This window comes from Nematolebias whitei, chromosome 13, assembly GCF_014905685.2.
Source record: "Nematolebias whitei isolate Nwh7 chromosome 13, NemWhi1, whole genome shotgun sequence".
Classification (NCBI taxonomy): Eukaryota; Metazoa; Chordata; class Actinopteri; order Cyprinodontiformes; family Rivulidae; genus Nematolebias; species Nematolebias whitei.
This window is the reverse complement of record NC_056510.1, coordinates 10,201,624-10,216,606: the sequence shown is the minus strand read 5'-3', so window position 1 is coordinate 10,216,606 and position 14,983 is coordinate 10,201,624. Positions and strand designations below refer to the sequence as shown.

At 39.1% G+C, this 14,983-nt stretch overlaps 1 protein-coding gene across 1 annotated transcript in view; it reads right to left on the bottom strand.

Annotated features, from left to right (window-relative positions):
- The window catches only part of LOC119419013 (protein FAM171B-like), a 35,360-nt gene extending 24,623 nt beyond the window's left edge, over positions 1-10,737 (bottom strand). Inside the window, exon 1 of the mRNA XM_037686307.1 lies at positions 10,482-10,737. Coding sequence (XP_037542235.1) covers positions 10,482-10,659 — 178 coding nt within the window. The 5' untranslated portion in view covers positions 10,660-10,737. The remainder of the gene's footprint in view (positions 1-10,481) is intronic.
- Positions 10,738-14,983: the final 4,246 nt, after the last annotated feature.

Below are 14,983 nucleotides of genomic sequence, written 5' to 3'. Positions count from 1 at the left end.
CCTTCCTTCCTTCCTTCCTTCCTTCCTTCCTTCCTTCCTTCCTTCCTCCCTTCCTCGTTCCCTCGTTTCCTTCGTTTCCTCCTTCCCTCGTTTCATTCCTTCCTCGTTCCCTTCCTTCCTTCCTCGTTTCCTTTCTTCTTTCCTTGTTTGTTCCCTTCCTTCCTTTCTCATTTCCTTCCTTTCTTCCTTCCTTCCTCATTTTCTTCCTTTCTTCCTTCCTTCCTCATTTCCTTCCTTTCTTCCTTCTTTCCTAGTTTCCTTCCTTTCTTCCTTCTTTCCTAGTTTCCTTCCTTCCTTCCTTATTTACTTCCTTGTTCACTTCCTTCTTTGTTTTCTTCCTTCCTTCTGTCCTCGTTTCCTCCCTTCCTTCCTCCTTCCTCCTTTCCTCCCTTCCTTCCTCCTTTCCTTCCTTACTTCCTCCCTCCTTTTCTTCCTTCCTCGTTTCCTTCCTTCCTTCCTCACTTTCTCTTTTCCTTCCTTGTTTCCTCGTTCCCTCGTTTCCTTCCTTGTTTCTTCTTTCTCTCGTTTCATTCCTAGTTCCCTTGTTCCTTCTAGTTCCCTCGTTTCCTTCCTTCCTCGTTTTCTTCCTTCCTTCCTTGTTTACTTCCTTCTTTCCCTTCTTGTTTCCTTCCTTGTTTCCCTCCTTCTTTGTTCCCTTCCTTCCTTGTTTTCTTCCTTCCTTCCTTCTTTCTTTCCTCCCTTCCTTCATCCTTTCATTCCTTCCTTCCTCCCTCCCTCCTTTTCTTCCTTCCTCATTTCCTCCCTTCCTTCCTTCCTCGCTTTCTCTTTTCCTTCCTTGTTTCCTCATTCCGTCATTTCCTTCCTAGTTCTCTCGTTTCCTTCCTTGTTTCTTTGTTCCCTCGTTTCCTTCCTTTCTCGTTTCCTTCCTTGTTTCTTCGTTCCCTCGTTTCCTGCCTACTTCCCTCATTTCCTTCCTTTCTTGTTTCCTTCCTTCCTCGTTTCCTTCCTTTATAGTTTCCTTCCTTCCTTGTTTCCTTCCTTCCTTCCTCTTTTTTTCCTTCCTTGTTTCTTCGTTCCCTCGTTTCCTTCCTTCCTTCCTCTTTTTTTCCTTCCTTGTTTCTTCGTTCCCTCGTTTCCTTCCTTCCTTCCTCTTTTTTTCCTTCCTTGTTTCTTCGTTCCCTCGTTTCCTTCCTACTTCCCTCGTTTCCTTCCTTTCTCGTTTCCTTCCTTCCTCGTTTCCTTCCTTCCTTCCTCGTTTCCTCATTTCCTTCCTTCTTTGTTTCCTTCCTTCCTCATTTCCTTCCTTCTTTGTTTCCTTCCTTCCTCATTTCCTTCCTTCTTCGTTTCCTTCCTTCCTCATTTCCTTCCTTCTTCGTTTCCTTCCTTCCTCATTTCCTTTCTTCTTTCCTTGTTTGTTCCCTTCCTTCCTTCCTCTTTTTTCCTTTCTTCCTTCCTTGTTCCCTTCCTTTCTTCCTTCCTTCCTTGTTCCATTCCTTTCTTCCTTGTTCCCTTCCTTTCTTCCTTGTTCCCTTCCTTTCTTCCTCGTTCCCTTCCTTTCTTCCTTCCTCGTTTCCTTCCTTTCTTCCTTCCTCGTTTCCCTCCTTCATTCCTTGTTCCCTTCCTTCCTTACTTGTTTTCTTCCTTCCTTCATGCTTTCCTTCCTTCCTTTCTTCCTTGTTTACTTTCTTCCTTGTTTCCTTCTTTCCTTTCGTCCTTCCTTGTTTAAATAAACACATAATAAACATGACGGGTCAGCGTTTACTCATAATAAATGCAACTTATATACCCAAGCAACTTATATGCCAGAAAATACGTTACATGTTTTTATTACCACTGTCACGCCCACCTCCTTTCACTCGCATATGATTCTGTACCAACAAAACAATACAGCCAACAGAACATAACGTCGCACCCAGGGTGAAAGTAAGCTGTTATAGTCCGGTACTGCAGAAAAGATTCTGCGCTGGTATGCAGTACCTGAAAGAAAGGAGAGCAGCCCGGTCTGCTGTAAAACCTCGTTCACGGCTGCACTTTGAGTCAGAATAAATTCTTTAGCAATAATCAGTCTAAAACACGCCTTAATTGATAAAAAGTTTTTTTTTTCTCTCCCTCATTTCAAATTGTTTCTGAACTGTTCATGCTCTGCTTGAGCCTCGATTTTCTACCGGGTTGAAGTTAGTTTTATGTTGGACGTTGGACATTCGAGCTCCGTGGCTTCAGCGGTGTGTTCCTCTCGTTTGATCCGAAGCAGGCAGTCTGATTTCAGTCAGCTGCGCTCAGTCTGCCCCTCCTCTGAGACGTACTGGTTCACTTAGGGACCGTCAACAAATTACCGAACCAAACACTTTTCAGAAACAAAAATTTTTTTTTTTTTTTTACAAAATTTGACCCACTGACACTAAACTAATATTAAACTACTCTAATAGACCTGACACACAAGACACCATCATTAATTTATCATATTAAAACATTTTCTAATTAGTTATTGAGCAAAAACCATGATTTTTGAACAAACAAATTATGTAAAATTAGAAAATGCTTTAAAATGAGAAATATATGAGGGTGCCTCATCTGTCAGTTCTAGTAGTTTAACAAGTTTTGTGTCATTAGGTCACATGACATGAAAATTATTGTGCAAAAACCACTGAATGTCTGATTTTTTTGTTATGTAGCTTTGAAAATTTATTAAAGGTGATGCATACATTCAAAAGCAAACTTAAAGTTGCAGTTTGTAACTTTTATAAAAATATATTTTTATAAAAGTTACATAAGTTTATTACATATTTGTTAAAACTGTCACTATGTCGTGTCAGTATAGTATAAGACAGATAATCTGTAAAAAGATTAAGCTCCAAGACTTGAGGTCTTGGTCTCGATTTGGTCTAAGACCCCAAAAGTCTTGGTCTTGTCTCGGTCTCAGGTTAGGTGGTCTTGACTACATCACTGCTGGTTCGTAACGTAAAATTCAGAGAGCTTTAAACTGCGGCAGCGAGCTCATCATCAATTCTACAGGGATTTTCTACATAGAGGCCATGAAGAAGCACTTATTGCACTTTTTATCTGAAACCAAGTGCTGAAGCGCTGCGAATAGCAGCAATCTCGCTCGCCATAATACCACAAGTATCTTTCTGTAAATGGTGACAAAAGAGCATTGGCAGTAGCTGGATTGCTGCTGCTTCCAATGCTCATAATCCTGCTAAAAAAAAATCTGACAAAAGTAAAAGAAAAAAGTAATAAGTCATAAAGCCATGCTTAAAGACCAGACCCAGACCCTCTCATATCATCCTCCTTTGAATAGAGTTATTATTGCTTGGATTGCTTCCATTTTTAGCCACCAACATGAAGCAAACGTGCACATTTGGTTGATGCTCAGAACCCCCTCTTCTCAGTATACATGTCCTATCTCTGAGGTCAAACACAACAAAAGGGGGAGGCCAGGAAATCTCAAGTGGACTTGTTTCGTGCCAGATTACTATAATCTCTCCATTTGGCGAATTGACCCTGAACACAAAGAGGTTTATGAAGTGAACAAAAACCTGCTTCCTGAGGCCAGTGAGTGCTGAGGGTGTAGACTACACACTGATGTTATCAGGAAATGAACAGCTCCGATAAATAAATCCAAAGATGACACCTAAAGATCTAAAAATCAGGCTTTTGGTTGAGAAGATGAAGCCCTGCACGTTCAATATCTAATCAAAGCTGATAAGTATTACAGAGAACAGGACAAAGCACAAACATGTTGACTGGTCAGATTTGTGAGACCACCAGGCGGCTCAGACAGATGGTCCAACAGGGACTTATCTGTGATGACTCCTGTCTTCCCTGCATGAGAGCTGGAATGAGGCCGGTTTCCTCTGATGGAGGAAAACACAAACACACTCTTTGATCGGATTCTCAGGCACTACATATGAAAACGAAGGAGGTTTTTGTGCAAATTCCAGGGGGAGTTATCACACCTACAAATATGATGAATAACCTCAGCATGGAGAAATAAAATGTACATCTGAGAGCAGCAACAAGCTAACAACGTGGATCACTGCCTTCTTTAACAACTCCAATACGGGGAACATTTTTTCATATCAAAGTTCATGTTCAATAATCCAGGTAAAAAATCCAACAAAGTTCAGTCACGTCATCTGGACGGTTTCCTTTTTTTTGATGAGACGCGTCATCCTTCATCCAAAGGACTTCATCAGTTGGAGGAGCCACAAACAAACTCAGGCCCACAAGCAGCACACTCCTATAGTGGACCAATCAGTTTGCTGGTGATAAGATGGTTTCTCGGGCCTTCCCTCTCCCCCATCGACTCCTTTGAGGCAGCCATAAATTATATTACATATCTTTTTTCATTATGATCTATTTTGCATTATACAGTTATTACGTCCAATTCTGAAGCTACTTTTTTATTGTTATTTGCTAGCTGTAGCATTTATTGAAGAATTGTGTTTATTTTTTTTATTTTCATACCTTTATTTTACAAAGGAAGAAATCCATTGAGATCATCAATCTCTTTTACAAGGATGTCCTGGATGTCTCCCATTATAGCTCATGTGAAATTGATGAGAGTGAAAAGGTTTAAATATTGAAATTTGTATGAAACATTAATAAATATTGAAGACTTGAGTTGATTTTGCAGTTGGTCCAGCTAGTCTGAGAGAACCCACCTCCAAAATGGACTGCTGTCATTCTAAACCAACTTCAGTTTGTTTAAATTTGACTGCAGTCCATACAAACACATTTAAACCTTTCACCTGCTGCCAGTTTCACATTACAGGGCTATTTTGGTAAAGACAATAAAATGCAACCTGCTGCCGTTATTTATCGCTTACTTTTTTGTCTGTAGCATTAGAAAATTATAACGTGAACCACTGAACAAATTTTATTAAAACTCTCAGAAGGTAAATCATAATCGAAAACATCTGCACGGTTATGCCGTCATTTCTTTCAGTCATTAACAACAGCCTGAAGATAAATGCCAACCAACCAACAGGGACAACCCATAACCTGAAAAAGTTCAGTCCTAAGACTCTCCAGCATGTCCTGCGACTCCCCCAGTCTCTTGCATTCAAGTACATGTCATTTCAATCATTCACACTGGAATTTAACAGGAACTCACAGAACTTTCTGTTTCTGTAATAAAACAAACCAAGAAAACAAATACTGAAAATTAACAATATAACCCTAAATATGGGGGAGTGGTGGCGCAGTGGTTAAAGGCGAGCCTATGATCGGAAGGTAACCCCCACCATCTGCTCCCCCGAGCGCCCTAGATGCAGCTCTCTGCTCCACACAGAGGGCTGTGGTAGCTGTGACTCAGGAAGAGCATCCAGCGTAAAAACATTTGACAAGTCTTTGTGCGAGTTAGTTCCCTGTGGGGACCAATGAAGAAGGGAGCAGCCGAAAGAAGAAAAAAAAAAATCTATCAAGCAATAAAACCCTAAATGGGATATTTAACCTCCATTTTTTAGAGCTACTACAATTTCAGTTGTGTATTTTCAAATTTACCAGTTGCAATTGAATGGATCACAAATATTCATTTAGTAAAAAAATAAAATAAAATAAAATTAGAGAAATTGCATTTCCTAGTGTGAATGCTTATTGCTTAAGAACTTGATGAAAACCTGCTGAAATTAGCTATAAACATGCTAAAATGTAGCTGAAATGTAAGAACAAGCCCAAGGTAGCAGAATAAAGCAGAAATAATAAATATGTACTGAATTAGGTTTAAATAAGTAGAAATGAAAACAAAAAAAAATAGGAACTCAGCTAAAAAGCTGAATTTAACAGAAAAGTAGCTCAAAAGTATTTGAAAAGGCAGAAAGAAGCACACCAGAAGTAAGTGGAAGGAGCTGAAACAAGCGAAATAAAAATAAAAAATGGGGAATTAGCTGAAAAAGCTACAAATCCGCAAAAAGACCTAAATAGTAGCTGAAAGAGCAGAAAAAGCTGAAATTAGCATAACACAGTTAATGAGGCTGAAAGTGGCAGAAATTAACATGGAAAAACTTGAATTTATCTGAAAAAAGCTGAAATTAGCTAAAAATGCTAAGAAGGTAGCTTAAAAAGTAGAAGAAGTTTAAATTAGCAGAAGAAAGTGAAAGAACATGTTTGCCCAATTAGGCTTAAACCGTAATGAGCACAAAGAAGTGAAAAATATCTGGAAAAAAAAAACAAAAAAAAAAAACAGATGAAAAGTAGCTAACAAAGCAGAAAGCAGCTTAAATCACCAGAAGGAAGTGGAGAGAGCATATTTTGCTGAATTAGGCTGAAAAATGTTGAAATGAGTGTCAAAACATGTGGAATTAGCCAAATAAAAAAAGAAGCCACCACAACTAGCATAAAACAGCTATAGCAGATAAAGCTGAAACTTGCATAAATAAGCTGAAAGGAGCATAAGTTGAAATGAAATCAGCAGAAAGAAGTTAGAAGAAGCACAAAAATGTTGTAGTTAGCAGAAATAATCTGACAGGAGCACAAAACAACTGAAATGAGCTAAAATTACCTGAAAACGTTTAAATTTGCACAAGGAAGCTGAAAGAAGTTAAACCAGAACAAAATGTGAAAAGAACAGTAAAAGGTTGTAAACTGATTTAAAGGTTTGACGGATGGGAAATGAGTTCAATTCATTTTCCATGAAGGAAAAAGTGGTAGAAAAGACTAAATATTTCAAAAAGCTAAAATTTCCTAAATACCGGGAGTCATAGCACCCGTCTCCTGAATGAGTTGAATGTTTTGATATATGATTTGTTGAAACAGCACAAACGCTGTGAAATGAGAAATGTGAAAAAAAAAAATGGATAGAAGAAAAATGGATCACAATAGTGTGAATGCTTCATAAACAGTCACACAATAAAGGCTGCAGGGCCTTCCTGAAAGCTCAGCGTGTTTTGGTGCCCTGAGCTTTGGTACTCGCTCTACATCATCATTGTGACTCATTATTTTTCCATCAGTTATTATACAAACTCATCCTGTAGAAACTTTGATTCAGCTCAGCCTTCTCATCCGATTGTAAAGTCCTAAAAACGAGAAAGAAATTAAAGTTTCTGCCTGGAAACACAAATTTAAAAAGGATCTGATTGGATAACTATTTTCCATCCATCCATTATCTTTTACCCGCTTTTTCTTCCATTTTGGGTCACAGGGGTCGCCGGTGCCCAGGTCCAGCAATCACTGTGCGAGGGGCGGGGTACACCCTGGACGGGTCGCAAGTCCATCACAGGATAACTATTTTCATGAACTAAAAGGTTTCTTGCTCAAATTAAGTAGCTTAAAGAAAATAAGAGACATTACCAAAACATAAGAAAAGCAACATTAAAAATATTTGATTTATATAAAATAAAAAATTTAAATGCAACATTTCACATGTGCTGAATTCTTAAGGTATAATCTGAAGGCGTAGAAGGCCCTGAGGGTTCCCCACTGGTAAAATACCTTTAAGCAACACAATGACAATCCTAATCCCAGAATGGGAAAGGAGACCATCTGTTTTTCTTAATCTTATTAAATTTTCTGTTTTTCATCCAGCTTAAGAGAAGAGTGGAGCGATTTTACTCTGAACTGATGGCTATGAGGACAGGACTTGGCAGCATCAGCAGCCCAACCAGAAGGGTCGGAGGAGGAGGAGGACGGTGTGGGGGTGGGGATTGTTGTTTGTACCAGTGACAGCAGCAGCAACATGCTCAAAAACATGGCCAGCTTTTGTAAATCCATAGCGCAGACACAGACCACGTGATGTCAAAGCACTCCTACGACGTCAGCATGAATTAATCATGAATCTCTCGATAAGAGAACAGGGCGGCTGATTCTTCTCTCAGCTCCTCCTGCTGCTCTGAAATTCAACAAGAGGATGCCCAGGCTTTGAAGAGAGAGGGGACGCACGTGTTCAGCTCAGTTTTAGTAAATAATAATATTAATTTTAATAATAGGGGACAGACTGAGTAAGATAAATCAGTGGGCTAGTGAGTTTAAAGGACAAAATGAGCTGGTTGAAAACAGGTTTGCAACCAAGTTCATCATAAAATGTTGCTCTTTTGAAAACTTGTAGTTTGTAAAAAGTGTGAGAAAAGAAGCAGATGGAGAGGCCGCTCCCTCGAATCACTTGTCACTCATCGAATCAGCTGTCTGGACGAATCCTCACACAGACGACTGAATAATACAAGAATATAATAATTAATGTGAAACAGTAACGGATATCACGAAGCATAACTACAAGCTAAAATTTTCAGACTAAATGATTATCTGCTATGCTTGTGTCGTCCAGTGTTTGCGTTTGATCTCGCTGCTTGCCGTCCACTCAGGTGCAGAATTGGACTTCCGGAACAGGAGCGACATACAGAACAGAAACAAACTCAAGTATACGATCCAACAAGTTGATACGCCATCGTTAGTATCGTGCTGATGTACTCAGTGATTCAGGGAATGACAAATCTAAAAAGTTTAAAAAAGACAAAGCAGCTGGTCTTCTGTTCAATACTTTGATCGATCCGCATACTGACGTGAAATTCAGATGGAATGTGACATGACTGTTCAGACGGAGGTCACTTTGAAAAACATCAGATATGGAACTGATTTAGAACCCCATATAAAAAATACCCGAGTTGGAAGAAAAAAAAAAAAAATTATATATATATATATATTAGAAATCATGGAGGGGTCTGAACTTTTCATCTTAGGTGCATGTCCACTGTCAGAGACATAATCTAAAAAAATAAAAATCCAGAAATCACAATGTATGATTTTTTTTTATAACTTATTTGTGTGTTACTGCTGCAAATAAGTATTTGAACACCTGTGAAAATCAATGTTAATATTTGGTACAGTAGCCTTTGTTTGCAATTACAGAGGTCAAAGGTTTCCTGTAGTTTTCCACCAGGTTTACTGCAGCAGGTCCATTCCTCCACACAGATCTTCTCTAGATGAACCAGGTTTCTGGGCTGTCTCTGAGAAACACAAAGTTTGAGCTCCCTCCAAAGATTTTCTATAGGGTTTAGATCTGGAGCCTGGCTAGGCCACTCCAGAACCTTGATAAGCTTCTTACGGAGCCACTCCTTGGTTCTCCTGGCTGTGTGCTTCGGGTCATTGTCATGTTGGAAGACCCAGCCACGACCCATCTTCAATGCTCTGAGGGAAGGAGGTTGTTCCCCAAAATCTCACAATACATAGCCCCGGTCATCCTCTCCTCAATACAGTGCAGTCGTCCTGTCCCATGTGCAGAAAAACACCCCCAAAGCATGATGCTTCCACCCCCATGCTTCACAGTAGGGACGGTGTTTTTGGGATGGTACTCGTCATTCTTCGTCCTCCAAACACGGCGAGTGGAATTAAGACCAAAAAGTTCTATTTTGGTCTCATCTGACCACAGAACTTTCTCCCACGACTCCTGTGGATCATCCAAATGGTCATGAGCAAACTTAAGACGGGCCTGGACGCGTGGGCCATGCATGATTTTACACTATGACGTCTTAGTGTATTACCCACAGTAACCTTGGAACCAGTGGTGCCAGCTCTCTTCAGGTCATTGACCAGCTCCTCCCGTGTAATTCTGGGCTGATTCCTCACCTTTAGGATCATTGATACGCCACGAGGTGAGATCTTGCATAGAGCCCCAGTCCGAGGGAGATTGACGGTCAAGTTTAGCTTCTTCCATTTTTTAATAATTGCTCCAACAGTTGATCTTTTTTCACCAAGCTGCTCGGCAATTGCCCCGTAGATCTTTCCAGCCCTGTGGAGGTCTACAGTTTTGTCTCTGGTGTCTTTGGACAGCTCTTTGGTCTCAGCCATGTTAGTAGTTGGAGTCTTACAGGTTGTGTGGGGTGGACAGGTGTCTTCATGCAGCTAAGGACTTCAAACAGGTGCTTCTAATGTAGAATAATAAGTGGAGTGGACGTGGACTTTTTAGAGGCGGACTAACAGATCTTTGAGGACCAGAACTGTTGCTGATTGGCAGGTGTTCAAATACTTATTGCAGCAGTAACACACAAATAAATTATTTTTAAAAATCATACATTGTGATTTCCGGATTTTATTTTTTTTAGATTAGGTCTCTCACAGTGGACATGCACCTAAGATGAAAATTTCAGACCCCTCCATGATTTCTAAGTGGGAGAAGGTTTTGGGCCACTTTTACCTGCAATGTGAACTATAATACAAGTTAAAGTTGGAAATTATAATAAAATTAGTTTTGAGAAGTGTCTAAGGGTTAAAAAAAAAAGGGCAAGTTAAAATTTACTTTTTGTTTTGAGAAATTACAAGTTTCTCTAAAGTTTATATAAGTATAGATGGTGTGTTGTAGCTCTTACACGTAGCCCATTTTAACTCAAAAATATTGTTTAATATTACATTACTGGTTTTATATATATATATATATATATATATATATATATATATATATTTAAATTTTTATACTTGTTTCTTTAATCAAACATTGGGCTTAAATAACATTTTTAATGAACATTTCTGCATTTGTTTACGCGTAAAATAAAGAAGAAGAAACACACATGTTTACAGGAGTCGGTTCTGACCTGGCAGGGACTGGTTCTGCTTCTCAAAAGCCTCTTGTCTCATGAGAAGCCGGTTTGAAAAGTTCCTCTCATCAACATGCAGGAAGGGTTCCGGACCCGGACCGGCAGACTCTCCGCTTGGTTCTGCGGTTCTGCTCAGAACCACCGCGCACACCAAACTCCCCCAGAACAAACTCATGACTGATGACGGCTGATGACCAGTTTAGAGGTTCTGCTGAGTCCAGATCTTCTCCAGACTCAGAACTCCATCAGAAGCAGCTTCTGTCAGCTGGTCTGCAACTGAGAGGAAGCTCCGCCCATTTAACCCCGCCCCCACCCGTAGAGCCTTATCTGTCTGTCTGTCTGTCTGTCTGGTTCAAATTTAAATGTTATACTTAAATAAAAGTGAAAAAAAAAATCACATAAACAAATAAACACAATTACACGGTTTATAATTGCAAGCAAAAACAATGTATTTTAAATGCTCACCAGATAATTTCATCTTATATATTTTTTGACTGATTTTTTTTTTTTACAAGCTTATGGAAAATAAAATAAAATTGGCTATTAATATGTATTTGACGGTACTCATTGCAAAGCATAACATGAATTAGGTTACCATGAGCTAGATCAAGTAGAGAGTCTTTACTCTAGTAGTTTTCCTACTACACAATTCTGAGATGCAGGAATCTGTCAGAAACCAGAATGCAGAGTGAGTCGCACGGTTAAAGGTGAAGCTGCAGGAGTGGATCTGCTGATAACTGTGAAAGAAAAGAGAACGACTGAGTGAGACGACTGTCAAAACCAGATGTCTTTACTTCTGTTTAGCCTCATGGACCAATTTCATCCAAGACAACTTTTTATGGACTAGTTGGAGGGAAAATAAATTCTTCAGAGAACTTTGTTCGGGCGGCTGTGGCTGAGTGGTTAGAGCAGTCGTTCTCTAATGCGAGAGTTGGGGGTTCAAATCCACCAGCAGTCACATGTCAAAGTATCCCTGGGCAAGACACTGAACCCCTCATAGCCTCTGATGTGTGTCCCATCAGTGTATGAATGTGATAAAGCTCTGATTAGTCTCATTAGAATGATTTGTTCAATTAGCTTTGTAGAGATCTAGTAGAGAGTTGTATGAATGGATAAATGAGGCTCAGATTGTAGTGTAAAGTGCTTTGAGTATCTTGAAATAAGATAGAAAGGCGCTAAATAAGTACATTTGTTTTTTGTTTCTCTCTCTTTTTAAAAAAAAAACTAAAGTAACCTAATAAGTTTGCTAGAATGTGACAAAAATTGATTCAAGATCAAAGAAACTTGGACAAAAGTGATGATTTTTCCAAGATAACTTCTTCTTCTTGCTTTTCCCTCTTCACGCGTTGCCACAGCGAGTCCTCCTCCTCCATCTCACTCTGTCCTCACTCCAACCTGTCCTCTCTAACTGCATCCATCCTCTTTGGCCTTCTTCTATCTTTTTCCATGCAGCTGCATTTCTAACATCCTTCTACCAATATACCCACTGTCCTGTTAAATGTCCTCTGGACATGAGCAAACCTTCTCAGTCTGGCCTCTCTAACTTTATCTCCCACTTGCTCAGCCTGTGCTGTTCCTCTGATGATCTCAGTCCTCAAGGAGAATCTCACCGTCTTCATTTATGCCACTTCCATTTCTTTCTCTTGTCTTTTTGTCAGTGCCACTGTCTCCAGACTATACAAGGTACCTGGTCCCACCACTGTACTGTAGAGCTCAAAATATATCAGAAAGAAACTTTATTTTATCGAGCATGCATCAGGATATTTATTTTTATCTAATGTTCTTCAATGTAAAAGAAGCAATTTTTTTTATTCTCTTATCCAAATGTGCAATGGTTGCTTACAGTAGGAGAGTAAATTTCTAAAACTTAAACTCACTTTGTTTAGCTGATTTAATGACTTTTACGTGTACACAAGATTAAAGGATGAAAATGGTACTTGCATCATCTAGTTTCTACCACTAGATGGCAGCAGTGCAGCATCAACACAAAGAAAAACGTAACGCTTCGCCAATAAATAAATTAAATGAAAACCCAGTTAGGATCTGCAGTTGAACCTCAGATGGACCCAGAGGATCAGGGTTTTTACAGTCTGATGTGGAGCAGATGATAAAAACAAGTCAGTGTTTAACGAGGAACACTGGTCAGTACTTATGTGTGAAAGTACTTAGACTTTGCAGGCCGGATATACAAGTATGCCAGTTAAACATTAAAATTTTGCCTCTGAACCAATAAAAACATTCTCTATGTACTTTAACATCTTATAACTAATTTAAATGTCATTCTGGTACAAATCTGCCCAAGGTCACTGAACATTTGGTATTGGAAAAAATAAAATAAAAATGCTTCTTTGTAAGTTTTTTTTGTTTAAAATGATGGAAAAAAGTAGAATATTTTTATTTATTTATAGGAAAAGTTAAATCCATTATGACATACATCCCCATAGAATTCTTCAACCTATTTTTTTTTATAATTTTATTCGGCTTTTTTTAATTTCTGTATCATCTTTATTATCTGCTTATATTTAAGATACTTTTCATTCTCATTGATTTAGTTAAATCTTAATAATTATCAAAGATAACACAGTTTGATAAAAGATACAATAAGCTGATGCATCAATTCCCAAAAAGCCTAGCATTATCTTAAAACTTATCAAAATTCTTCTAATATTCTAAAAAGTAAGATAAAAATTAAAATTTTTTGCTACCAACATGTTTCCCTTTTAATTGTAAAAAAATACAAACAGTAAATAACAAATCAAAAAGGAGTTTCACTCTAATGTCCTGAGCGTTTCCACAACTCAGACTTTCAGACAAACTCCTCTGTAGTTTTCAGAACTAAAAATTCTGCCTGAATTTGTTTTATCCAAATATTTTTATTGTGAATTTTCACTTGTTTTAAAGTATTGTTTTAATTATGACCGAGGATATTATAAGCTGTTTTAATGGTAAAAATGGTAATATGTTTTCATTAGAAACCAGTTTAACAAAGTTTCACCTTTTAGCATAATATGAAAACATGTCAAATGTATTATTTTTTAATATATATTTTATTTTATTCTTTAAAAAAAAAAAGGAAATAAGTTGGGCAGCACGGTGGCACTGTTAGTAGAGCTGCCGCCTCTCGTCAAGCAGGTCACCTCAGTTCAAATCCCAGCCGGGGACCTTTGGGTGGAGTTTGCATGTTCTCTCTGTGCATGTGTGAGTTTCCTCCAGGTACTCCAGTTTCCTCTCACAGACTAAAAACATGCATGTTAGACTGACTGGTAACTAAATCGTCCCTAGGTGTGAGTGAGAGAGTGAATGGTTGTTTGTCTCTTTGTGTCCCTGTAATGGACTGGACCTGTCCAGGGTGTCCCCCGCCTCTTGTCCAGCGACTGCTGACCCCCGCGACGCAGAGAGGAAAAAGTGGGTAAAGATAATGAATGAATGAATCTCGTCTCTTCTGGACTCGATGTGACGCCCAGATTATTTACACGCAGAATAACCATCTGGATGACCTCTCCATGACTTGCAGTTGAAAAATCATTAATCACAATCATCCCAGTGCACCCAGAGGCTGTTTGTTTAGAAGATCTGTTTGCATAAAAGCATTAATTATGGCATGTGGCGTTAGCTGTCTGCTGTGGTTAAACCCCCAAATGAATTCAGCTCGTTCTGCCATCGCTCTGCTGTGAAATGTGATATTCCAGAGCAACACTCAGAGTTAATGCTCTAATTTTCATGTGGCAGCCAATAACCTTATCTTAAAATTAGTTACGCCGTGTTTCACTCCTTGCACCCAGGCTGCTCCTGAAGATTGACACCCTTCGTAATGTGCACCCGCGGAGTCTTCTGGTGCCAGAGCGCAAGTGAATCCTTCCTCAGCTGGCTTCTTCTTCATCATAGCTTTTGTGTGACAGGGGGTCTCAAAGTGGCAGTGAGCTGACACATGTGTCCTCCCAGCTCTGGGAGTCTAAACACACAGACTGCAGGATGGATGACAGCCCGAGTCTCCAGGATCAATTTCCCACAAATTAGATACAGTGATGCTTCATTTCTCCACATAAATAGCTGCATCTATGTGGACTATTTTGGAAATTTGCCACTTTTACTCTGGAAGTCAGTCCCCCCCCCCCAGTGTCTGTTTAATCCTTTTATAAAGCACACACTCTCTCGCTTTTTGTTTCATTCTGCACAGGATGCTGCAGCAGCGTCTTTTAACAAAACGTTCCTCCGTGCTAAACGTCTTTCCTTGCCTAACTTGTTACAATGGACATCACTCTCTATTCATATTCATTTGTGTTAATGAATCTGAAATCATCTCCCTGAGGAAATAAAGCTGGCTCTGAGTGAATGGTGATAAAATTCAGCTCTGAGATAATTGAGATTCATGATGAAATCAGCATTGATATTTTGTTGATTTGTGCCTTCAGTCGCAGAAACTGAAGCAGTAAAGTGTTGTGATCAACAACATCCATCCATCCATCCATCCATCCATCCATCTTCCACTTATCCTTAGT